At 32.3% G+C, this 24,349-nt stretch overlaps 2 protein-coding genes and 2 long non-coding RNA genes across 5 annotated transcripts in view; 1 reads left to right on the forward strand and 3 right to left on the reverse strand.

The window, feature by feature from the left end:
* Window positions 1–81: 81 nt before the first annotated feature.
* On the reverse strand, window positions 82–6,781 carry LOC126883894 (uncharacterized). Its single transcript, XR_007697740.1, has 2 exons — window positions 6,217–6,781; window positions 82–399 (listed from the first exon to the last, which is right to left on the reverse strand). It is a non-coding gene; the product is annotated as an uncharacterized LOC126883894 (long non-coding RNA).
* A 2,966-nt stretch (window positions 6,782–9,747) lies between these two features.
* LOC126883895 (uncharacterized) lies at window positions 9,748–12,147 on the reverse strand. Its single transcript, XR_007697741.1, has 3 exons — window positions 11,658–12,147; window positions 10,864–11,022; window positions 9,748–9,928 (listed from the first exon to the last, which is right to left on the reverse strand). It is a non-coding gene; the product is annotated as an uncharacterized LOC126883895 (long non-coding RNA).
* A 7,546-nt stretch (window positions 12,148–19,693) lies between these two features.
* Window positions 19,694–24,349, forward strand: part of LOC114331369 (endoplasmin) — a 41,457-nt gene continuing 36,801 nt past the window's right edge. Inside the window, exons 1-3 of one of the 2 annotated variants that reach the window (XM_050649595.1) lie at window positions 19,694–19,875; window positions 19,941–20,094; window positions 20,148–20,234. In XM_050649595.1, coding sequence (XP_050505552.1) covers window positions 20,049–20,094; window positions 20,148–20,234 — 133 coding nt within the window. In that variant the 5' untranslated portion in view covers window positions 19,694–19,875; window positions 19,941–20,048. The remainder of the gene's footprint in view (window positions 19,876–19,940; window positions 20,095–20,147; window positions 20,235–24,349) is intronic. The other variant, XM_050649596.1, reaches the window with a different exon arrangement.
* On the reverse strand, window positions 20,058–20,891 carry LOC114331370 (uncharacterized). Its single transcript, XM_028280922.2, has 3 exons — window positions 20,667–20,891; window positions 20,427–20,568; window positions 20,058–20,373 (listed from the first exon to the last, which is right to left on the reverse strand). The coding sequence occupies exons 1-3, from the start codon at window positions 20,779–20,781 to the stop codon at window positions 20,247–20,249; spliced, it is 384 nt and encodes a 127-aa protein (XP_028136723.1). The 5' UTR covers window positions 20,782–20,891; the 3' UTR covers window positions 20,058–20,246.

Consider the following 24,349-nt stretch of genomic DNA (forward strand, 5'->3'; position numbering starts at 1 on the left):
TCCTTATAATACCCTTGGTACCTTAACTATAATCTCACAATCAGCCCATAGAAGGTGTCAAACAAATAAAATATTTGGGAATCATACTTGATAATTTATTAACAATTAAACGATTACTTTATTGATTACAGTTAATTTATTTAATGGAAATTAAGGTAATAATAATAATAATGTTTATTCAAAAATAATCAAATATAAAATCTTCCTGAGACTAAAAACATATTTAAGTGTATAATTAATAAGAATTAACATAGGAAGCCACAAGGAAATAAATCTGCACTTAGCTATAGCCCAAAGTAACTCCTGTTATTTATCCAAATCTTTACTAGTCAAACACATTTGTTTTGAAATTCCAGCAGTTTCTTCTTTTTATACCTTTTAAATATCTGGTGGTTGTTCCTAAAACAAAGACATAAATAAAAATTCTACATTGTGTACCATAAAAAAATCATAAAAATGTGGAAAGTATCACAAGAATAAAGAAAAGTCCCAGATATAAAATTCACTATTAAAATAAAAATAGTAAATAATTATTTATATCTGACACTTTTCTTATTGGAACTTCTTTCTGGTAACATCCTTAATCTCTGACTTTTACAATTTATAAGACAAGAGATGATGAATAAAGAAAGGGAAAAGGACTCTGCAGTATACAGTTACATTCTGCTTTCATTAATCTAGAAAAAAGATCAGAAAGATAATTCAAAGTCCGAAATTGTAAAAGTCAAAAAGAGATTAAGGATGTACCAGAAAGGGGTTCCAATAAGAAAAGTTTCAGATTTAAATAATTATTTACTATTTTAATAGTGAATTTTGTATCTGGGACTTTTCTGTTTTCTTTACGAGATATCGCTGAAGCATCCTAATAGTAGATAACTATTTTTGAAATTCCACTTAAATAGACAATTTGATTTCGTTTTGATTCAGAGGTGTGCAGGCAGCTCCACTGGGGACGCCGTAAGGCAGAAACAACTGTCTGGAGATTGTGTATCGCCTCTGGATCGAAAGGAAACATAAACTGTCTCTTCACTATCACAAGAGTATTTTAATATTTTTATTGAATAAAAGTAGTCAAAAAAAAGGACTAGTTGGTGGAGCGAAGAGATAAAAATAGCTGTGAAAGAAAAGAAAGTACCATGGAGAGCTTATCTAGAAAATAACAGTTAATAAGCAAGGAAGCTTGTGAAAGAAAAAGTTAAAAAAGCTAAATTGGAACAGTGGGAGAGATTTGGAGAAAAGATGGAGCAAGACAGTAGTAGGACAAACCAAAAATTGTTCTATTAAGGTCTGAAAAAATGAGAGGTAAATCAGGTAGTACTGTCGTGCAAATAAAAAAAAAATAAAATGGAGAAACACTTACCCAACCACAAGATATAGTTAATAGATGGAGTAAATATTCCAAAGAGTTGAGTAATGAAATAACAATGGAAGAATTAACGGAAGCCATTGCAAAAATGAAAAATGGTAAAGTGGCAGGAATAGATAATATCAAAACACGATTGTTGAAATATATGGGGGAATCTGCATTACACTACTTACACAAATTACTGATAACAATTTGGAAACAGAAACGCATCCCAGAAGATTGGGCAACAGCAGTAATGGCTCTTCTGGTAAAGAAGGGAGGTAAAAAAGTAATGTTCAAATTATCGAGGTATTTTCATGCTAAGTGTACTGGCTAAGATTTATGAATGAACACTGGAGATGAGACTGAGAAAGAAAGTGGAACTGAAAGAATCAACTAGACGATGCACAAAAAGGTTTCTGACCGGGCACAGTGTCCAAGATCATATCTTTACTATAAGACAATGGAAAAAGCCTTTGACAAGGTACCCGGACATCACATTTGGAAAGGGCTTGAACTGTTCGATGTTGGAGGAGAACTAATTGATGCAAGTAAAATTTATGTACTGGAACATTGTGCGAGCATTAAACTGTGAATCATTGCTAATACACAAGGAGTAAGGCAAGGCGGAGTTTTAAGCTCACTGCTATTCATTATATTATATATATATATGAATGAACCAATAAAAAAAATGCAGTAGAGTCCCGAAAATTAGATTTAGGTTACCATTGATTAAAAAGTATAACTCTGAGTAAATGTGTATCTGCAGATGACATTGCATTGATACCAAGTTCAGAGAAATCTTTACAAAGCAACCTAAATTTATAGACGAGAGAACTTGCAGACAAAGGAATGAAAATAAAATTAGCAAAGACTAAAACTTTACTTATTTCCAAGACACTGAGAGAAATCCATATAAACCTAGACGGAAAGGGTACCCCCCGTTAAGATAGGCAAAATGCCCTCACTCCCAGAATTCAATTTTATAATTTTTTTTACGTTCTATGCAACTAAAAAATGAGATAACGCGGATTTTTAGCTCGCCACCCCCCCTTACCCCTCCCCCCACAGCCAAAAACGTAGATTTTTAGATTTAATTTTTTTTAGTTGGGTTGCAATCGATTTAAAAATTTCAAAAAATTCACACGTGTAGCTGAGGCTTTTACAAAACATGTCTATTTTTTATGGACCCGTAGCTCGAGTGTACATAACCTTAAATTTTTTTTTAACTTTTTTAAAACCTATAACTTTTTTTTGGAGGGGGCTACAGGTCCAGTTTTTTTTGCATTTTGTGTATTTTATCAAAATCTATCTCTCTGATTTTTTTCAGATTTTTCCGTTAGGTGCGCCATCTTGAAAAATCAGGAAAACTGTATTTTTAGGGGGTTTTTAGGGATTTTCTCCATTTTATAGACTGCAACATAGATCAACTGAAGGTTTTTTTAATAGATTATGTATAATTTGAAATAACTATTTTAGGATTATCAAAAATTGGGCAAACCACCTTTAAACCCCCCCAAAAACCATGTTTTTTTAAGTTATGTAAGGGTTTTTGCGGGCTTAATGATATTTTTTGAGATCGATACAGCCTGAATATTTTTTTCATTTTTTTACGTTATATGTGATTAAAAAATAAGACTAATCGCATTTTTAGCCCACCACCCCCTCCCCTGCCCCCACAAAAACGTCAATTTTTCTATTTTTTTTTTTTTGTTTAGTAAAGTTGCAATTAATTTAAAAATTTTATGAGGCTTCTAAAAAACATATCTATTTTTTTAGACCCGTAGGTCGAGTGTACAATACATATAACCTTTTATAACGAATACATATAAACTTTGAGTTGGTCACTTTATGACTTTCATAATAATAATTTTTAATCGAGTTAAAGCCTTGAAAATGGCTATTTTCGCGTTTTTCAAATTTTAAATTGCATGTAACTCGACAACAGTCAATTTTATAGAAAAATCACAAGAGGCCTTTTTTGCTCAGGTTGATCCAGAGAATCTAAAACAAATTTGTCCTAAGTGAAAAAATTGATTTTTTGAATTCGTTTAAAAAATTGTTTAAACAATTTTCCGACCGCGGTACTGCCTTTCACCTTGTGGATTTGTTATAAGGACCTGTTTTTGAGCAAGTTTGTGCAAAAAAATGAATCGGAATAATTTACCTAATGGGGACAAGCATACAGCATGGACTATTTGCATTATGAGCCAAACGAAGATGGTTTGGAAAACATTAAACGATAGATACTGTTGTAGATGTGAGTTGCGGAAACGGCAACATAACCATAGGCTGTTGTTCGCATGTAGCTGCCATAATATGATATTTATCGCATGGAAGATATTTTACAAAAATCATCAAGCCAGCAGAATATCTTACAAAACTCTTTGACAATACAGATGTTATACCTGTAATAGACGAAGACAGCGATGAAGACTTTAGAACTGTAAAGTGTAATACCAACGAATATACTCTCCGAATACGCTAAGGGTATATACGAAGCTATATATTCTTTGGTAATACATTCTTTATTCTTTTTATGGTGTTTTACGTGGCAGTAAACGTGAAGCAAAATGACATTTTAATAGGCAGAGCAGAGATATAGGTTATGTAGATGGTACAAGCACATATTTGAATAATTAGAGTATGTATAATGTAAGGTAATATTAGGGTACCTACTAAATACAAACTAATGAACAAAGAACAAAATGTTTTGATTCACAAAACGACAAGAAGTATGATATATTAAAATAATGTATTTTTCTTAAATTGATTATTCTGTTTTATTTTGGTTTTTTGTATCCTACCTAAAAGATATCACAATGACATATTTACTTTATACAAAAATATTGCAAAAATTTGAAATTATTTTGTTAAATGTAGTTTACTTGAGGACAAACTGAGCAACAGATATACTGAGAAAAAAATGAAAACGAAAAAATGATGATTTATTGGGCAGGTTGAGAGGGAGGAGGGCTAAAATTGAGCTAAGGCTTATTTTTAAACACATCAAACGTAAAAAAAAACGAAAAAAAGAATATTCAGGCTGTATTTATCTCAAAAAATATTAAGCCTGGATCCCGCGTAATAAAAAAAGTTGATTAATAGCAAGCTGAAAATATGTTAATAGTTTAATGGTATCTAGTCGGACAAACTTTGACGTAGGTATGGAAACAGGGGAAGTTTTAATTGTAAAACGTAATTTTAATTGTGGAACGTGTCATCCTGGCAAGTTTATGATTGTGAAAACTAGCAGGTGGTTTTTAAGTTTATTCAATAGCAAATTATATAAAATATACCTAAAAACTCAGTTATTTCAAATTATTCCTACATAACCTATAAAAAAACCTTGAGTTAATCTATTTTGAAGTATATAAAATGGAGAAAATCCCTAAAAAGCACCGAACAAATCAGTTTTGCGGATTTTTGAAGATGGCGAACCTTACGGAAAAATCTGAAAAAGTCAGAAATATAGTTTTTGATAAAATACACAAAACACAAAAAATAGACATGCAGCCATCACCAAAAAAATATACGTACCTATTAAAAACAAAAAAAAAAGAGGTTATAATATGTATGTTATAATATGAGGGTCCATAAACATAGATGATCTGTAAAAGCCTCAGCTTGTGCGTGTGAATTTTTTGTAAATTATAATTTAATAATTATTAATTATTAAATTTACACAATTTAACTAAAAAAAATGACCATTTAGAATAGTTAATTACAAAAATGCCACAAAGAAATAGCTTCAGAATAACATTTGTAATTGCAAACCAACTTAAAAAAAAATAAAATCGAAAAATTGACATTTTTGGCTGTGGGGGAGGGGGAATAGGGGAAGAGGGCTAAAATTACAGTGACTCCTATTTTTTAAAATCATATAGAACGTAAAAAAAATTAAAAAAATATTCAAGCTGTATCGACCACAAAAAATATAATTAGACCCGCAAAAATCCTTACAAAACTTTAAAAAAACATGGATTTTGGGGGGTTTAAAAGTGTTTCGCCCAACTTTTGAATATCCTAATATACTCAGTTATTATACATAATCTATTAATAAAACCTTGAGTTGATCTATGTTGCAGTCTATAAAATGGAGAAAATCCCCAAAAACCCCTTAAAAAAACAGATTTCTTGATTTTTCAAGATGGCGCACCTGACAGAAAAATCTGAAAAAAATCAGATACATAGCTTTTGATAAAATACACAAAATGCAAAAAAAATTGGACCTGTAGCCCTCTCCGAAAAAAAGTTATAGGTTTTAAAAAAGTTAAAAAAAAATTTGAGGTTATGTACACTCGACCCATGGGTCCATAAAAAATGGACATGTTTTGTGAAAGCCTCAGCTACACGTGTGAATTTTTTGAAATTTTTAAATCAATTGCAACCCAACTAAAAAAAATTAATTCTAAAAATCTACGTTTTTGGCTGTGGGGGGAGGGGTAAGGGGGGGTGGCGAGCTAAAAATCCGCGTTATCTTATTTTTTAGTTGCATATAAAGTAAAAAAATTAATAAAATTGAATTCTGGGAGTGAGGGCATTTTGCCTATCTTAACGGGGGGTACCCTTTAGTAGAACATATGAATGATTTTGAATATTTATAAACTATAATAGACAAAAAATGCAAAAAAAAATGAACAACAGAATTGCTAAAACATCACGATTATATCACTCCCTCACTACAGGTTTCATTAGCAAAAGAGAAATTAGTGAGAAGACAAAAGGGACAGTATATTATATACCTCCCTTCTCTGCTTCATGGAAGTGAAACATGGCTGGCTTTCCTAATAATTAAGCTTGAATTATCACATCTTTATTATTATTGTAGACATTTAAAATCCTTATTAATTGAATTACATTAAACTTACCACTTATAAAATGTTTACTTTTCATATTTTAATTTTAGTTCCCTTATATCTGTTCTTCTTGTGGCTTTTATCCATTGTCCCCAGCTTTGTTTGGATAATTCATTTAAATGTATTGCATGGGGAGCCTTGGGAACAGTACAAAATAAGACTTTTCCCTGTCTGCCCTACTCCCACAATTTACAACAATACAAGTTACATGTATAAGCTTCCCAAGAAAGAAAAACTGATAACTGCTATGGACTAATTCAGTTCTGTAGGCGATAAACTACTTTATATTTGATTTGCTGCACACAATTTCGCTGCACAATCGACAATAAAAACAAACAGGATATTCTTTACAAATGTAAATATTAGGATTAGGTTATGTTATGTTATGTGCCCCCAGTTAGGCCATATTCGGAAGTTCCTTGTCCCTTTGCTTGATTGGCACACCGATAATTTTCGTTTAATACTGTCCGCTGTCATGAGCCGCTGTCACATCCGCTGTCATTTTACACTCAAATGTCCATAGAATTTCGTACACTTACACTCAAAAGTGTAACACTAAAAAACAAAGGAACAGACCTATAATAATTTTAATTTAGTTCACAGTTATTATTGCATAATAGAATTATACACCTGTAAAATAAATTTGGAAAATCGTACATCATCCACAAGTATACCCAGTATATATGCAACACACAATATACGAACACAGACGTACACAAACGCATATTGCAGGTAAAATAACTGCTCGTCAAAAGTTAGAGATATAGAAAATTATGCTCATTAGCTCATTTTCATAGTTAATTTTTTTGTGAACAGATAAACGGATTGCGCTAATTTTTTTTTAGTTTAGATTTTTCTTCAACACAGCTCTGCAAAGATATACTCAAACTTCTTTTTTGTACTTATACCGGGTGGAAGAAAAGAAATGTTTTTCTTATGTTAAGTCATAGAGAAATAACAACTTATTTCTCTATGTGTTAAGTTTGAGACACTCGGTTGGGAGGACGAGGTACAAATGTGAGTATACTTCAGAATCGTATTGTAGTCTAATGTTTTGTGAACAGTTTCTGTTTTGAATGTCCCTCCCTGCGATATCTTTTGAAACACTGCAAATATACGGCTTTGTAGTTTAACATGTGTTTTAACTGAAACAAAAGTTTGAGACACCTTGTAGAGAGCAAAAGGCACAAAGGTGGGTATACTCTTTCTCGGAGGCATCTTTTTCAGTGCGTCATAGTTTTTTATTTCTTTCTCACATGGTAGGTTTTAAGAGACAGTTATTGCACATTTTTGGACATGCAATTAAGAATTTTATATTCTCCATTGGCGTGCATGCGGGTAATATTACTCGTCATATTACCTGTATGAGCGCCAATGGAGAATATAAAAATCTTAATTGCATGTCAAAAAATGTGCAATACAACCAAATGTGCATGTGCAGTACAAACCTACCAAATTTCATTTTCATATCTTAACCGGCTTTGGAGAAATAAATAAATCGTCAGTTTGTAAGAAAAAAATTCAACATCCAGTATATCTGAAACAAAGCATTTGCGAACATTTGTTTATATAGCAAACGACCATTATTTTTTCATCCAGATTTACCGCTTAAAGTTTGTCGCACTTATTTAGAAACACCCTGTATTAATGAAGCACATGGCTAGTTGTTAAAGTACCTAACTTTTTTATTATCCAACATAAGCGAAATAATCAAAAAACAGAATGTTAAGAAAACCTGAAGCTATATTTGAGTTTTAATTTCAGTATTTTATAAATGCTATAATATTCCATAGGGTGTGGTGAACTAGAATAAAACACAGTTTGATTGGTACACCCGGTATATATAATGATAGTTTACCTGTTCAGCAAGAATATTATTACAGATTACAGCGATTTTGTTAAAGAATAAGGCTATATACAAGTTGAGTCCGCGAGTCTTTACCCCCCTAATAGCACAAGGACGTCCATAGGACGTCCTTCACGGACTTTAAGGACGTCCGTTTTCGTCCGAGGAACGTCTTTTATACGTCCTATTTTGGTCCAAATGTCGCGCTACCGAACGTCCATTGGACGTCCATCTAAGGTCCGAGGGGACGTAAATTGGACCTTAATCGGACGTAAATTGGACCTTAATCGGACGTCCTAGGGGACGTAAATTGGACCTTAACAGGACGTCCTAGTTTGGTCCAAAGCCACATTGCCAAATGTCCAATGGACGTCCACCTAACGTCCGAGGGGACCTAAATTGGACCTTAATCGGACGTAAATTGGACGTTAATCGAACGTAAATTGGACCTTAATCGAACGTAAATTGGACCTTAATCGGACGTCCTAGGGGACGTAAATTGGACCTTAACAGGACGTCCTAGTTTGGTCCAAATGCCTCGTTGCCAAACGTCCAATGGACGTCCATCTAACGTCCAATGGACGTCCACCTAAAGTCCGAGGGGACGTTCGGTGGACGTCAATTGGACCTTCATAGGACGTCCCAGTTTGGTCCAATGTCGTGCTGCCGAACGTCCATCTAACGTCCTGAGAGGACGTTCGGTGGACGTCTAGCGACGATATTTAGACCCGTGGAGAATGTATTGTGGGAAATAAAATACATTTTTTAAGGAACTTATATTACATCTTATATTAAATTACAATTATTGGATATTACATTATTTACATTAAATTACAATTACACTTCTCCAAGAAATTAACGCACCACCTTAAAAATGATGCATTTTTGATGTCTCAAATTTCCTAAACCTGTTGTCCAATCTCAGTGATTTTTTTTTATAATATTATAGCCTAGGCTACAGGTTACCTCCTTAAGCTTGTCATGAACGGGGAGCTATACTGTAATATATTATGTATATTATATCATATCACTCCCTATAGTAATGAGTGAGCCTGCCCTAATAACACAAAACATTCCATGAATGTTCCTAGAATGTACACACAGGACATTGAAAACATTCCTGGAATGTCCCCAAATGCACACGAATGTCCCTGGAAAGTACCAGGAAAGTGCTGTGTCAGCATTTTAAATATTCTTAGAATGTTCTGTTGGAACATTCCATGAATGTCTACGAATGTTCTTTGGACATTCACAGTCTATTTTTTAGACTGAATGTCTTGTTGGAACATTCCATGAATGTTCTTTGGACATTCACAGTATATTTTTAGACTGAATGTCTTGTTAGAACATTCCATGAATGTCTACGAACGTTCTTTGAACATTCACAGTATATTTTTTAGACATTCACTGAAATATATCGTCAGTAATGTGACAATACCTCCTATATGTTTTTTCATGAGGTTTGCAGGAGACGAAAAACATTTTTTAAGGTCACTTTCTGGTTTCGTACGTATTCTGACTTTTTTTGTAGTAAATAGATAGTTGAATTTACTGCAAAACAAGTCAAAAAATATATGAAAACAGGAGGTGGCCGAAACAAGTTTTTAGTCTATCTTACAAATCTCTTGAAAAAAACAGATAGGAGGTACTGTCACATCACTGACGATATATGGCCATACCAAATAATACATCCTTGATAAATATAAACATTTTTATTGCAAAAAATCTTTACATACATTTTTTAATGTAATTTGCTGACATTCCTAAATATTATTAAAAAATGTGTCACATTTGCTTTGTAAACCTTTCTTTTGCTTTTCGTAGCCACATATTCCGTTTCCTTTCTGGTTTTTTGTAGACCACTTCTCCCAGCTGATTCTAAAAGAAAATAAAATAAAAGGTAATTTTTCTATCCTTTACAATTAACAATCAGAAGAAATATTATTTACAGGTAATAATATGCATAAATAATAATAATAAAAAAATAAATACTAAATAATATTTAAATAAATAATATTTAATAAATAAAATAATAATAATGAACATTTTGTATTTTGACAACGACATCCGATGTGGAAGTAGAAACTTTAATAAAATTATTTTTTCAAGTAAATTGTGGCTTATTTCCCCATTAGAATAATTAATTACAAAAAAGCCACAAAGAAATAGATTTTTCACAAACAAATAAGTATTTAGTATTCATTATATTTATTGTTTTTATTATTTACTTTAATGTCCTACTGGTACATTATTTGACAAATAATGACATTTCGAAGTCTGTTAAGTACGATATAACGCCCTTGGGCATTAAATTTAAATAACGACTTAGATACTGTCAAGTTGACAAATATCAACCTAACTAAAACTATGGTTACCACAATTACGTTACTACTGTTACTGGTAAATGTACTTATTTAAAAACTAATCAATTCAAAATTCATTCAAATTTTTCGCATATAAAGAATAATTTAGTCGGACATTAAACGTTGAAGGCACCACAGGTATTATAATAATAACGCTTTCGGTCAACATATATCCCTATAATACCCTTGGTACCTTAATAACTGTAACATAAGATTATACCTTAATTCTTGTTTTCGATTTCTGATGTTTTTATTTATTTACATTGAATATTAATCTGTTTTGTTGTATAATCTACTTCGCAATAATTATGTGATATATTTGACTTAAAATGAATTCAAAAATTTTTTGTAGTTGGGCAACAATGTCAACTTAGATCTCCGATGTAGATAATGAATTACAACAGTATCTATATTGTACGGACTGTATTATTAATTAGGTTATGCATATACCTGTGTGACATAAGCTATTGGAACAGCACAGTCTCTCAAACGAACAGATGAAAGTGAAGTTCTGTCAATATCTTTTTCTAAAAAGTGTTTTGAACATACTCCTCTATTAACAAATCTAATCTATACTTTCTTGTCTTCTTCGCAGGATCTTCTGGAAAGCTAAAAATACAAAATATATGCATTACTAAGCATTATTAACAAATTTTAGTTTTAAATAAAAAATATGATTAATGAACTCACAAAATTATTATAAAACAGCTTAGAAATTGTTTATTAGTATAGTGGGTTCCCCAAACTCAGACACAACTGGCTAGTGATTTTAGTAGGTAATTTTTTTTGTTTTTGGCCAATTTTGCCAAAATTACAGTAATTAGTACTGAGACTGAGTTTAGCAAATCGACTATAATATTCTGTGTATTCATTAGTTGGTACTGCATATTATAGTGTGTGGTCTACCATCCTATTTATAAACGCATACACTAGCAAAAACGCAAAAAGAATTATTTTAGTTTTACAAATCCTTTTGTTATTACCTATCTCTATTTACTATTTTAGTTAGGAATAAGCGAAGTTTGTGGCTTATTCACAATTATTATTAAAATAATAAATGGATATGACCAATTATTAACTTATAAAATAAAATAATAATTCTTCTGATTTATGCCTTTTATTCACTTTGTTATATCTACGTTACTTAAAAGATTTTTTATGAATAGTATTATTAGGGTATTAATAGTATTAATTTATTTTCTGAAATACAGGGCATGCTTTCGTTTACATATTTGCATACTAACCTTTTAATAGGGCTTTTCATTCACAGTCATTTGTTTTGAGCTTCTGTCATAATTGAAACGTTATTCCTGCAGATTTTTTATCTACATTTGTTTCTGCTACTCCAACTGCGTTAAAAACAGGACACCATTTTATGCACTATGTTAATAATACTATTAAAGCTATTATAAAAGTATCCGAATTAAAAAAATATTCTTAAAAAGCACAAATAATACAAAATACAAACAACAATCCACGGCAAGGCAAGGCCGGGCAACGGCAAGGTCGCCAAGATGAAGATGAAGATGCCAAGATGGCCGAAGCGAGGTCGTTGGTTGGTCGTTTTTAGTCACGTGATTCCCTCTCAAGCGCCATGCACAAAAATATATGCACGGCGAATTTGAAAATGAACGCAAAAGAAATAAATATAAATGCCTCGCTTGGGTTTTGCATAAGTTATAAGTATTTTTTTTATTAACAAAATCGCATTCCAAATTGAATATTCGCGAACAATAATTTTTATTACATTTGTATGTTTATAATATTATATTCATTGAACTTGGGAAACTCTTTAAATTTGACATATTATTGCACTGTAGGCCTAAAATGTCACTTAGTTTGTCTGGTATGTTATAAGTAATGTTGTATCTCTTACACGTATGTATTATTTCGCAACTTAAAATATAGGAACATTGGTAGTATGTTCACAGAATGTCTTATGGTAACATTCCAGGAATAATTTAATCAGATGTTCACCGAATGTTCCCTAAATGTCCAGGACATTCAAATATTGATAGAACTTTGGTAGTACATTCCTGGAATGTTGTGTGTTGTTAGGGTGGAGACACGGAACTAATGGTTCCGTGTGTGCAGGCTCACTCATTACTATAGAGAGCGATGTGATATAATATATATTACAGTATATAGCTCCCCGTGCATGACAAGCTTAAGGAGGTAACATATAGCCTAGGCTATAATATTATAAAAAAAATCACTTAGATGGGACAACTGGTTTAGGAAATTCGAGACATCAAAAATGCTCAATTTTTAAGGTGGTGCGTAATGGGCTGTATATTATACATATATTTCAAATCGACACCTTGCTCATTTGGAGATAATTGACAATTTCTTAAAAAGAAGATATTCTATCTATGTACACTTATTATATAGTGTAATATTATATTATAATATTATAATAATCATTCAACTTTTGTCTAATTTTTTTTTCATCCGCCTTCGCTTTCTGTCTTTAGATAATTCAATATTATAAATAGATTATAAAATACTGAGATAAATACTTTTTGCTTACTAGGTACAATAACCAACCCAATCTGTTTGACAAAAGAACCGTTATGGGTAGAGGTAATAAGTTAAGACGAACAAAAGGCGACCGCGGTAGCGAAACTTTCCTTTAACATTGTATTCAAAATTCAAGGAAATCTATACTTTATAGAAAATCAAAAAGATTGGCTAGAATACAAATATGTACTTATACAGAGTGTTTGGTAAAGAATAGGCCATAGATTAACCTTAGATTTCGGAGGGTAAAATAGGTCGATTTAAGTTAACTTACGTTAGTACTAAAGTTGATAATAACCGAAATACAAGGTGTCAAATTTAAACTTTTATTTTATTTATTCTTGAATATTTCCTAACAAGCACGGGATAATATACCCTATTCCACGAACATACGCCTGTTTTGGATTACTTTGACAACGAATATTTTACTGTGCAAAATAAGAAGAACGAAAGTAAATTGCAAATTACATTGTTGTTTATTGGAATAATTATTAGCGCCATTTACTTTCGTACTTCTTATGTTGCACAGTAAAATATTCGTTGTCGAAGTAATCCAAAACAGGCGTATGTTCCTGGAATGGCCCATATCACGAAATTTGGTAAGCGGGGTTTTTTTGGGACAAGAAATCTAAATTCAACACCAAAAATGATGTATTGCCCAGGAAATAATCAAGAATAAAATAAAAGTTTAAATTTGACACCCTGTATTTCGGTTATTATCATCTTTCGTACTAAAGTAAGTTAGCTTAAATCGACCTATTTTAAGCTCAGTAATCCAAGGTTAAGCTATGGCCCATTTTTTACCAAACACCCATAAGATTGAAAAATGTATGAAAAATATACCAGAAAGAATAAGAAATATATATCAAAGAGCATGAAGAAATATGTAAATGTAATAAAAAACGTAAATAATACCAATGTTTGGATACCAGTTGGTGGTTTTGTCCATCATTCTCGGTGAGTTTGTCCTCTAGGCCTAGGCCATCAGGGATCGATAGGCTATGTCCAGACGGTGGTAGCAGCAGAGTCTGAATGCTTTCTCTTTGGCGTTCACTTACCAAGAAGTGACTGGCTGCAACGTGGAGCTCCAGTAGCTCTCTGGGGTTGATGACTCCGAAAACTCCTCATCTGATCGAGGAATCAGGAACATAGACTGTTTCGGCACTTCAGAAAAACTCCAGGAGCAGGAATCCTCAGGGTGGTAGATTAAAATGTTGTGCGCCTATGTCAAAGGGGCACATATAATAATCCATTGGATGGGCTTATGCATTGATGCTCTAAATGGCCCGATGAGGCGGTCGGACTCTGTGTTATGTTGTGAAACAGCGTCTTCATAGTTTTACGTAATATATAGTATATGTATAAGTATATTATACTTTAATTCGTATATAATATAATTTCTTACATTATGAAAATCAGTGGTTAATGAATAAAACTCTACGCGGGAGCCCTAACAACGACAACGACTGAGAGATCAACTCTCCAACTTCGAACTGATATCGGTGGGTGAATCGAAAATCTATCGCCTATCGCTATCGATACTTAGTTTTGTGAACAGAGGAACCAAGTAGTGGGGGTGATTTTCAGACGTCCACAAGAAGTCCGTATTTCGTCCAGTACGGACGTCCAAAGGACGTTCGTATTTATTCCACCATCGGAAGTCCGAAGGACGTACATATTTAGTCCACCGTATTCATATTTATTTCACCTGAAGTACGTCCAACGTCGGACGTCCAAAGGACATCTATTTATAGTCCATAGACATTAGGACTAAGACTGGACCTATTTTGGGCACGGCCACGTATATTCAACTTCAAAAAGATGCTCTTAAGATTCATTTTTAGTACAGATACATTGATAAAAATTATATTTTTGCTTACTAGAATTAATTAGCAAACTTATGTCATCTTGGTAACTAGAATAATAAAACATTGTAACAAATAATTTACAAATAAGATTTTTACACTTTACAAAAAAAACAAAAACATGTTTAGAATATTAAACTGTGCAATTTTGAATTAAATATAATTATCTTTTCGATGTAAACTATTTTATTAACATAATTAAGTTAATATTTTATTGAATTATTTTGCTATTTTATCCCGTAATTCGTATAATATGTCCAATATGGACGATCAGCAAACGTCCGTATTTCGTCCAGCACGGACGTCCAAAGGACGTTCATATTTATTCCAGCCGAAGGACGTCCAACATCGGACGTCCGAAGGACGTACATATTTAGTCCACCGAAGGACGTCCAACGTCGGACGTCCGAAGGACGTACATATTTAGTCCACCGAAGGACGTCCAACGCCGGACATCCAAAGGACGTCCATTTATAGTCCACGGACGTTAGGACCAAAAATGGACCTATTTTGGACGTCCAGAGGACGTCGTGTGCTATTAGGGCCGTGCTTCATTAATACCTGGCGAGATAAAACACATACTTTTTATCTAGCATCATTCTCTTCCACGCATGAAACTCATGACAAACCAGCTGCCGTTTGTTATTAAGTAAAAACATATGTTATTTTTATGAACCATCTAGACTCAGTGCATTGAAAAGAGATAGGTACAAAAAAAGACTATTCGGTATGTTTTCATATTTTAAGCACAACTTGTTTGACGTTTCTGCTTTGTTTACTTTTATGGCTGTCAGTCAGTTAAATTTTTTGCGGTTTTTGTCGAATTTTTGCGTTTTGAAGTTTCTTTATATTACACGAACAGTTATTTTCACAACTATCCTTGTGGGATCGGTACTCACCGGAGGGACCGCAGATGTTCGGAAACAATTAGCGTCTCTTTGCAAAGACAATTGAAGACAATGACGTCGACTTTGCAAAAGTAACAAGACTTACTCAACACACACACTACACATTACTCCCCTGACTTAGTGATAAGTTATACAATTATACGTGGCTAAAGGTTCTAGTTTTAAACCAATGCCAGAATCAGAGAAAAAAAAATTTTCACAACTAATTTTATACATATTGGGCTTTGAAATTTTAAGGTAAATAATTCTATTTTGGCAATTAATATTTAAAACATACAAAGCTAACGTCATTCACACATTCACACAGTAAAGAAATGATTGTGTTTAGATTTCCGTCAAAGTGAATAAAATAACAAAAATAAAATATGTTATTGAATTTTTTTATAAATTGTTTATTTATTTATTAATCAATAATAATAAAACATTTTATTAAGCTACTTCAAATTTAGCTGTAATTCTGCACAAAAATTTTGAAGCAAAACTTACATTTGACATTCGCTATATATTTGATAACGTCACATTTTATAATAAAACCCGTAATCGGAACAGTAGCCACTTTCTGTCAGTTGTTGTTGCGTGAAATAGATTTCCGACTTATTTTGTATGCTTTAAATGATGACGCACGGGTAAAGACTCACGGACTCAACTGTAAACATATTAAAAAAATTCACTTATAAATCAATAAACAACATTAGGAAATTCAAGACATCAAAAATGACCAATTTTTTGGGGTGGCCGTTTTTTGTGCCGGTCAGTGTATATTTTCATTCATTCTTAATTATTACAATGAGCTATTTCTACAATAATAAATTTTCAGGCAGCTATAATATTTAAATCTAAATAGACAGCTGATTTATATGAAGAAACATGTATGTTTAGAAATTTAACACCCTGTAGCTGTAGACTTATTCTTGATATTTGGTTCCTGAACATATACCTATCGCCGGTCCGGAATAAGAATAACCTAACTGTAAAAAGCCAAATTTTTCAAGAGCACAGAAAACGATTTTTAAATATTTAAAATAGGGATTAAATGATGAGTAATCGTCCAGGAGCATCGGTATGGCGTTTATTGTTACAATAATGGCTTTTATTTTTATCCGTTAATGGTTCGAATTTCATTATCTTAATTTAATCCCCCCATTTCAACCCGTTTCACAGTTGCGTCATTTTTCATCTAAAAAATTTTAAATATTTAAAATAGTGATTAAATAAAGAGTAACCGTCCGGAGCATCGGTATGGCGTTTATTCTTACAATGATATGGCTTTTAGTTTCATCCCCATTGGTTCAAATTTCATTATCTCAATTTAGTCCCCTCTAGTCCTGTCGCCAGGGGGGGTACAACGGCCTCGTTAATTCAGATGGACTTACTCAAGTTTTTTTTATGTATTTTGACCCGTAGAACACGAATTTTTTGGGTAACAGTTGATCCGAATGTCGATAAGATTGTTATAGACCAAGAACTTGAGGAATCAAATAACAGCGATTTTTGGCAAAACAAAACAATATTTTGTATTTTTTGGGCCATTTTAAGTAAAAAATATTTCTACAAGTTTTTTCGTAGGATGCACAGTTTTCGAGATAAACGCGGTTGAACTTTAAAAAAATCGAAAAATTGCAATTTTTGAACCCGAATAACTTTTGATTAAAAAATAAAATAGCAAGTCTGCTTACCGCATTTGAAAGTTTAAGTCAAATTATATCGGTTTTGATTATTTGCATTGGTAAAAATTTATTTTTTTATTGTTTAACAAAGCTATAAACACGTAGGGTTTCCCGTGCTTTTACATGCGTTTTAACGCATGTAACGTAGAAATAGTCTTGATTGCACTAGTACCTATTCTACCTACTCGTTCGATTTTAAATGAGAAATCATAGAAACATCACTCACGCACTAGTTGTTTGTAGCTTTGTTTAACAATAACACAATAAATTTTTAGCAATGCAAATAATCAAAACCGACATAATTTGACTTGAACTTTCAAAGGCGCTAAGCAGAATTGCTATTTTATTTTTTAATCAAAAGTTATTCGGGTTTAAAAATTGCAGTTTTTCGATTTTTTCAAAGTTCAACCGCGTTTATCTCGAAAACTGTGCATCCTACTAAAAAACTTGTAGAAATATTTTTTGCTTAAAATGACCCAAAAAATACAAAATATTGTTTTGTTTTGCCAAAAATCGCTGTTATTTGATTCCTCAAGTTCTTGGTCTATAACAATCTTATCGACATCCGGATCAACTGTTACCCAAAAAATTCGTGTTCTACGGGTCAAAATACATAAAAAAAACTTGGGTAAGTCCATCTGAATTAACGAGGCCGTTGTACCCCCCCTGGCGACAGGACTACTCATTTTCAACCTCAAGCCACAATTAAATTGAAAAAATAATTTTTGTATTTTGACAACGGTACCCGATTTGATCGTCGAAACGTTAAAAAAATTATTTTTTCAATTTAATTGTGGCTGATTTCCCATCTAAATAAGTAGTTAATCATTTTCAACGCTATCTACAGTTGAGTCATTCTTGATCTGAAATTTTTTCTGTACAAAAGAACTATTTTTAAATATTTATTATGACGCTTATATTCTTACAGCGATGGCTCTTATTTTCATCCCTATAGGGATATATTTATAATATTATATAATATTTTATTAACTGAATATACCTATATACAGGGTGTCCCAGACTAATTTAGCCACGCTATATCTCTTAAACGAATAGAGATTTTCGAATGGGACAAAAAGTGACATATTCTACTTGTAATACACTTTAATATGGCGTACAAAAAATCATCCCCTAAATATTCATCCCTTTGTTACAACCCCTAACTTTAATTTTTTTAATAGCACCCTGTATATTTTTTTATGGTTTTGGATGTGGTCTTTTATCGTCTATTCAACACATTTTTTGAAAATATAATCGGTTCGTAAATAACCAAGAAACTATCAGTTTATTTTTGTTAATTGTGTGTCCCAGACTAATTTATCCAGGCTATATTTCTTAAACGAATAGAGATTTTCGAATGGGACAAAAACTGATCTATTCCATTTGTAATGCACTTTCATATGGCGTAGAAAAAATTCATCCCTAAATTACAGGGTGCTATTTAAAAAAAAATAAAGTTAGAGGTTGTAACTAAGGGATGAATATTTAGAGGATAATTTTTTTTTCTACGCCATATTAAAGTGTATTACAATTATGTATGTAATAGATTTTTGTCCCATTCGAAAATCTCTATTCGTTTAAGAAATATAGCCTGGATAAATTAGTCTGGGACACATAATTAACAAAACTAAACTGATATTTTCTTGGTTATTTACGAACCGATTTTATTTTCAAAACATGTGTTGAATAGACGATAGAAGACCACATCCAAAACTATAAAAAAATATATAGGGTGCTATTAAAAAAATTAAAGTTAAGGGTTGTAACTAAGGAATGAATATTTAGGGGATGATTTTTTCTACGTCATATTAAAGTGTATTACAAGTAGAAGAGACCCCTTTTTATCCCATTCGAAAATCTCTATTCGTTTAAGAGATATAGCGTGGCTAAATTAGTCTGGGACAACCTGTATAGGTCCGATAATTTCACTATCTTAATTTAGTCCCCCATTTTCAACCCTATTTACAGTTGCGTCATTCTTCATCTGAAACAAGGTATAAAATGGTGTGTATTTCAATAACGACCAAACCACCCTGTGGTGGCTCAGCACATAGTTACAATTATGTCGCTTGTGTATCATCTGTATATAGTATTTTAGAAGTTAATTAAGCAAAAAACAGGAATTGACACAATTTGCAGTTACGTCATTCTTATCCTGGACCGGCGATATGAGTATGTAGTTACAATTTGATACCTCACCGTGGACCGTGACCCACCCTGTACATACTTTATTAAAAAATAATCAAAAATTTTATCTCTGAATAATAAACATGTTTAGAATTGTTTATAACTATTATCTTTCTAGATTAGATTGTAACAAGAACAAGAGTAACACTTGTTTTATCATTATCCCAGAACTATTTATTTCATCTTCTTGACAACTTTGTAATTTTGTACTTTCCCGCCAAACATAAATCTCTTCCAGCCAATACCAGGCAGCCATATGGACATGAGTTTGTCTGTAGACTTTTTATTGGTTCACGTCCTGTGACACTTATCGTGGTAGGTTTTGATTGGATTAATCCTTCCACAATTAAAACTATTTGACATTTATATTTTTATTCCAGTAGTTTTTCTGGTGAATTCAATTTCTCCCATCATCTACCAAAAACACCGAGCCGGTATTTGTAATATTTTTTGCTTGATGAACTAAAATTTAAAAACAGGGCTGCAAAATGAAGCAGTTTTTATTATTAACTATTGGTTTATTTGTCTTAATTGGTAAGTTTTTCCCATAATATTTTATCAACTGAATATTTATAAAAAAATTATAGGTACTGTAAGGGGCGATGAAATCGGAGAACCATCTGTAGAAACCATAGATTTAGATATTGGAGCTAGCAGAGAAGGATCTCGAACAGGTAATAATATTCTTATTCCCGGATTTTTGCATAGTTCATTAGATGTTCTGTTATCAATATATTTGTATTTTTGTGGAAATTCAGTCTCTTATTTTGTTTACAATGTTCAGTGAATTTTACATTATGGTACCATCCATATCTATAAATAAAATTCGTTAATGCTGTGATAATTTAGAATATTTTTACTTATACTTTTGATTTTCTGTGCAAGGCCTGGCATACTTTTCTTTTGGACTCTTTACATTAAGTTTTTCCATGTATTTCTTGATACTTTCATGACTTTCCTCATCTTGTTTGGATGTATTTGTATAAAATTTCCCAGTGATGATCGGTGCTGTAATATACATTACGTTTTGCAACACAAGTGTTACGTTATAACTAGGTAATGGGCTGATAGATTGTTCAACCTCATGGTAATATTATTCAACTTACCCAAACCTAAAGGTTTTTCAATTTTAATGTTTGAGCGTCCCAGAAGATATTTCTCAACAAAGCAAACATTGAAGGGAATAATTTTTTCAACCTCTGATTGTACTTCTTCCAACATGCTTTTTAATATGTATCTACTTTTTTATGTACGTAGACAATAATATTCTAGTTTTCTGAATATCTGTTTGATCAATAATATTGTCCTGTCCTTTGCTCACAAGGTACGTAGTTATTAATTGTCAATATTTTGTAGCTGCAATTATTTAAAACAGCTGAACGTTTTTTAATGGATCTGGTTTTTTGCATATTTGCAATCTATTTCATTCGTTGTGCGAATTTGGTAATTTAGGTATTGTTTTGCAGATTGTTTCAGAAATGTTTGTAGTATTTTTGTGTTCTGCTTTTTTAGCACACAATCCATAGGGATACCCCTTGTGCCCCTTCAAATGTTGCTATTTTTTTGTATGGGATTTTTATACTGTGTTTTAGTAATAATTACCAGTGTTTTGCTTTGTTGTTTATAAACTTTTGGATTATCAGCTGTTTTTGGAATTTTAGTATTCTACAGTTTGTATTCACTTTCTGACTTAGAGTCATAAGTAAATAGATGCCATTTTAATATGCTGGTACTGGGTATCATACATAACTGGTTCTCAGTGAAGTCACTCATGAAGGTTTGGCTAGATTTGTTTCAGTCTTTAACCCATTCAAGAGAATAGGTCTCTTACGAATAGGTTTTTATGTGCTGATATTCAGTCTAGCAGTTAATTATATATTTTATTAATGGGATTATCAGATCCTTCTATTAGGTTTTGTTTATTACACACCAAGATGCTTCAGCTATAAAAATTGTTACTGCCTCACAATTGGATACCTACTATGCCCCACAATTGGATACCTACTATATACCCAAATTGCTTAACATGTTCACTACCAAGGGGTATTTAAGTTTCTTTCTCATACACTGTAGCTATTTAAATTGCCATTATGTGCAGTTGCCCGGCTCACGGGTGAGATGCTGGTCTATGGGAAAAATCGATGTGGCTTATAATATACAAGTATAATATACAAGTCACTTTGTAAAGTAGCTAATGGGTTAAGTATATATTTGTAGATGATTAGTTTGTTTTCAGAACATGCACTTTGTGCGAGGTCCATTAAGGCCTGTACATAATTTTTTATTTTTGGATCAAGTCTTTTTTATACTTTTGTTTTTATGTGTTTCCATGTTTCTATATAAGATATTTGACCTGCTTTTACAGAATAAGGATTTAGGGTTGTTGTTTATGGTAACTTGTATTCTGATTCTTTTTGTGGTACTTAAATGTTATTTGGAGTAATTTGTTGAAGACTTTCTCTCTCATAAATTCTTTTTGACATATTTTTTGAAAACTAATGGTTTATTTATTTTACTAAAAATGACCTTTTGTTTGCTTTTTACAAAGGGTTTATAACTAAACCACAAAATATTTGTTTATATATTTTATTATGCTGTCACTCTATATTTAAGTTTGAAAATTTTAGAATAGAATTGGGTATTCACATGAAAACATTTAAAATTATACTTTCTCCTTCTTCTTAGATCAGACGAGACTCTGGCACTTGGTTGTAAGGAATTTGTACCATACCTTGTTTTTTCCTTAAACTCTAATAAGTTCTGTGACCTCAACAAAGGCTAATAGTTTTCTTATTGGTAGTTTTAGGATCTCTTCTGGTTCAAACCCCAGTTGACCAGTGAATTCCTGCCTTACATCACTTAGCACAATGCAATGGCATAGTATGTGTATGGCAGTCTCTTCTTCCATTTCACACTTTTTGCACCATGGTTCATTCACCTTACCTAGTTTGCATCTCTCACTCTCTCTATTCGCGATTGAAACGGAATATAGAGGGCAGGTCGAATGCAGGAAAATGGCCGATATAAATGGTATAAACAAACATTCAATTGAGGAACAGAACAATACCGATTTGATTTAAAATATTTTAATGTATTCATAATGCTAAAATTTACTAAAAATTTCTGAATAGTGACCAAATTCCATTCAAATCAACAATTTTCTGGTTTGTTTATACCACTTATAGTAGTTTAAATTTATTCCATCAGAGGTCAGATACTTTGTTTTTCATCGCGAATTGCCTTTCCTCCTTATTGAGTATTGGTCACTCTTGCCTTTCTTGACTAAAAGTGGGAGATGGCTGGTTGGCTGATCAGCGCATCCTCTTCTGTTTTTTTTTTACTTTATCGTACTACATACATAGTATAATAGATAAAGTTATAGGATCGTGCAAAAAAAATTCAAATTTCACTTTTTTTCGACGTTTTGAGTCCCCCTGAGTCTAAAAAGCAAATAAAAAAAACATGTCAGAAGTATGTACGTACGTACGTATGTCGCCACCGCCCAGCAAAAACTACTGGACCGATTTCGATGAAATTCGGTATGAGTAAGTTTAAGAGAATTTTGTCGAGAAACTAAGCTTTTAAAAAACCTCTCAAAGGGGGGCCGAAATAGGGGGGTTATTTGGGGCCCATTTTTGACAGAAAAGAATGAAATTTAACTCAAAGTTAGCTCATCGATAGGTAAATAGAAATACGGAATTTGACATTTCCAAATTCAAAATGGCGGCCAACACGGCCGACCGCCCACCCGATACATTTCCTTACCTATCTAAAAACTTGTTTAAGATAATTGAAAAAGTCCTTATATAGCCTAAAGATGGGGCTATAAAAAGAATATTATCGTTTTTCAGAAAAAGTTATGGGTTGCCTATATTTAAGGGGTGAAAATTTGACATAACTTTGAACTACATTTTCTTAAAAATGGCTGCAAGGAATTTGTTTATTTTTTGATATATTTTTGATATCCTATCGGTAAATTGAATGATATTAGTCAGATTTTTTAACTCCCCATAGAAGGGGAGTTATGAATTTTTTATAAAAAAATATTCGAGTGCCCGTAACTTCCTCTGTAATAGAAACTAAAATTTTAAATTTGACAGACATATAAATATGGTACTTTATTATCTATTATCACAATAAATTTTACCCAAAATATGGCTTCCGGTTGAACCGGAAATGAAAAAAAATCGTAATTTTTTAGATGCGCCCTGTATATTTTTACATATTTTGAAAGAATGCAAAATTACCTTTCCAATGACATAAAACTCGTTGCTGTAGCTCAAAACCTCGAAAAGTTACAGTAAATAAAAATTTTGCTATAATTTTGTGTGCGTCCTCTCTCATGCTATCATAGCAGAGCATTCTTATGGGACAGTCAATGAGGGTATTTGGCTCCGAATTCCATCCTACTACATCGATGTACTTGATATTTTCACAGTAAGTAGGGAATGGCTCAAGAAACAAAATCTACCCTATATATTATGGCACTTTTATCTTGGGGCGGTTCTCACCCCTTCAAGGGGGTGGAAAATTTGTTAGTCACAATAACCACGAAAGTGGCTAGAGAACCTAATTCTAAGCAAAAACTGGTCTATACTTTTTTTGAGAACTCCATACTTTTTGAGTTATGCGTAGTTGAAAACTGGCCATTTTCATTGAAAAATGACACCTTTTCGGACGGTTTTTTGTGAATACCTTAAAAACTATGCATCGAACTAAAAATACTATATAAAACATTTTTTAGATTATAAATAACAAAGAGATTCGTTCCTTCGTAAATCTTCTATTT

This window comes from Diabrotica virgifera, chromosome 4, assembly GCF_917563875.1.
Source record: "Diabrotica virgifera virgifera chromosome 4, PGI_DIABVI_V3a".
NCBI lineage: Eukaryota > Metazoa > Arthropoda > Insecta > Coleoptera > Chrysomelidae > Diabrotica > Diabrotica virgifera.